The sequence below is a fragment of the Brassica oleracea genome, chromosome C8 (genome assembly GCF_000695525.1).
Source record: "Brassica oleracea var. oleracea cultivar TO1000 chromosome C8, BOL, whole genome shotgun sequence".
Lineage (NCBI taxonomy): Eukaryota > Viridiplantae > Streptophyta > Magnoliopsida > Brassicales > Brassicaceae > Brassica > Brassica oleracea.
This window is the reverse complement of record NC_027755.1, coordinates 7355404-7356994: the sequence shown is the minus strand read 5'-3', so window position 1 is coordinate 7356994 and position 1591 is coordinate 7355404. Positions and strand designations below refer to the sequence as shown.

Below are 1591 nucleotides of genomic sequence, written 5' to 3'. Positions count from 1 at the left end.
AAAAATCCTAAGGAGTGCAATGCAGTTCAACTGAGGAGCGGAAAACAACTTTATGAGCCAGAGAAGAGGAGGTTCACCACGGCTGAGAAAGGGAAGCATAAAGAGTCAGAACAACTACCAGCCGATACCCCGTCAGTTGAGAGGAATACAGAACCAGCAGTTGGAACAAGTTCACCAGGGCCAGAACAACCAGCTGAAGCTGTTCGCCCTATCCCAGAGGTTGTTCCTCCTCGCGAATACATTCCTAAAGTCCCTTACCCTGTTCCAGCAAAGGCCACTCGTATGGACAGAGAGGAGATGAAGTGCAGGAAGATGCTGGAGGACCTAACCGTCCGACTCCCCTTGATTGGTGCGATCCAGATGATGCCCTCCATGCGCAGCTTTATGAAGGGATTGATCTCAGGAAAAATATCAGAGGAGAGCGAATTCATGACAGTTTCCAAGGAGTGCAGCGCAGTGCTTCAGAACAGGCAGAGAAAGAAGCGAGGAGACCCCGACAAGTTCGTCCTCTCTATCCAGATTGGGAAGACAGTTTTTGCATGCTCCTTGGTTGATCTTGGATCCAGCGTGAACCTCATGCCTTACTATGTATCACGACGTCTAGGATACACACATTTCAAACCAACTAAGATGTCCTTAGTGTTCGTGGATAGATCAGTCCAATCCCCAGTTGGTATACTAGAGGATCTCCAAGTAAAAGTCGGAAACACCTCTGTTCTTGCAGACTTCGTTGTTCTGGAGCTGGAAGAAGAGTCTAAGGATCCTCTCATCTTGGGAAGACCATTCCTATGTACTGTTGGAGCCATCATTGATGTGCGACAAGGGAAGATTGATCTGAATCTTGGGGACATAGTCATTCAATTCGAGATGGATGAGCTACTAAAAGAGCCGATGTTAGATGGGTAGACCTTTGAGGTTGATGAAGGGATTGACCCGCTACAACCTCGCGAAGGAATGATCGAGGAGATTCTTACAGAAGACCCACTTGAGCTTGCACTAGTAAGAGTTGAGGCCGACCAGAGTGTCGTAAACATTGATGCAGACGGGTATGCCAAGATGCTTGATTCCGCAAGGAGTATGGGAAGAATGGTAGCGAGTCTAAGTCTGGAGGAGGCAAGCAACAGGGTCGAAACCACTCCATCTAGAGCGACCCCTACACCGAACTCGCCTGTTCTGTCGAACCAACCAGAGGATCCCTGGAGCGAGCTTAAAGCTCTTAAGGTTGAGCTAAAACCCCTTCCCTAGGGGCTCAGGTATGCTTTCTTAGGTCCGAATTCCACATATCCTGTCATTGTCAATGCTGAGCTAAATAATGTGGAAACTGGATTGCTTTTGTGTGAGCTTAGGAAATATCGTAAGGCATTAGGATATTCGCTAGCTGACATACCTAGCATTTCACCTGAATTATGCATGCATAGAATACACCTAGAAGATGAATCAATGACTTCCGTGGAACATCAGAGGAGGTTAAACCCGAATCTTAAAGATGTCGTTAAGAAAGAGATTATGAAACTTCTTGAAGCAGGTGTAATATATGCCATATCTGATAGTAAATGGGCCAGCCATGTTCATGTAGTACCTAAGAAAGGTG

General features: G+C 46.7%; 1 protein-coding gene across 1 annotated transcript in view; it reads left to right on the top strand.

The window, feature by feature from the left end:
• The window catches only part of LOC106308564, a 2448-nt gene extending 1542 nt beyond the window's left edge, over nucleotides 1-906 (top strand). The window contains exon 4 of the mRNA XM_013745719.1: nucleotides 26-906. Within this exon, the coding sequence (XP_013601173.1) occupies nucleotides 26-906 (881 nt within the window). The remainder of the gene's footprint in view (nucleotides 1-25) is intronic.
• Nucleotides 907-1591: the final 685 nt, after the last annotated feature.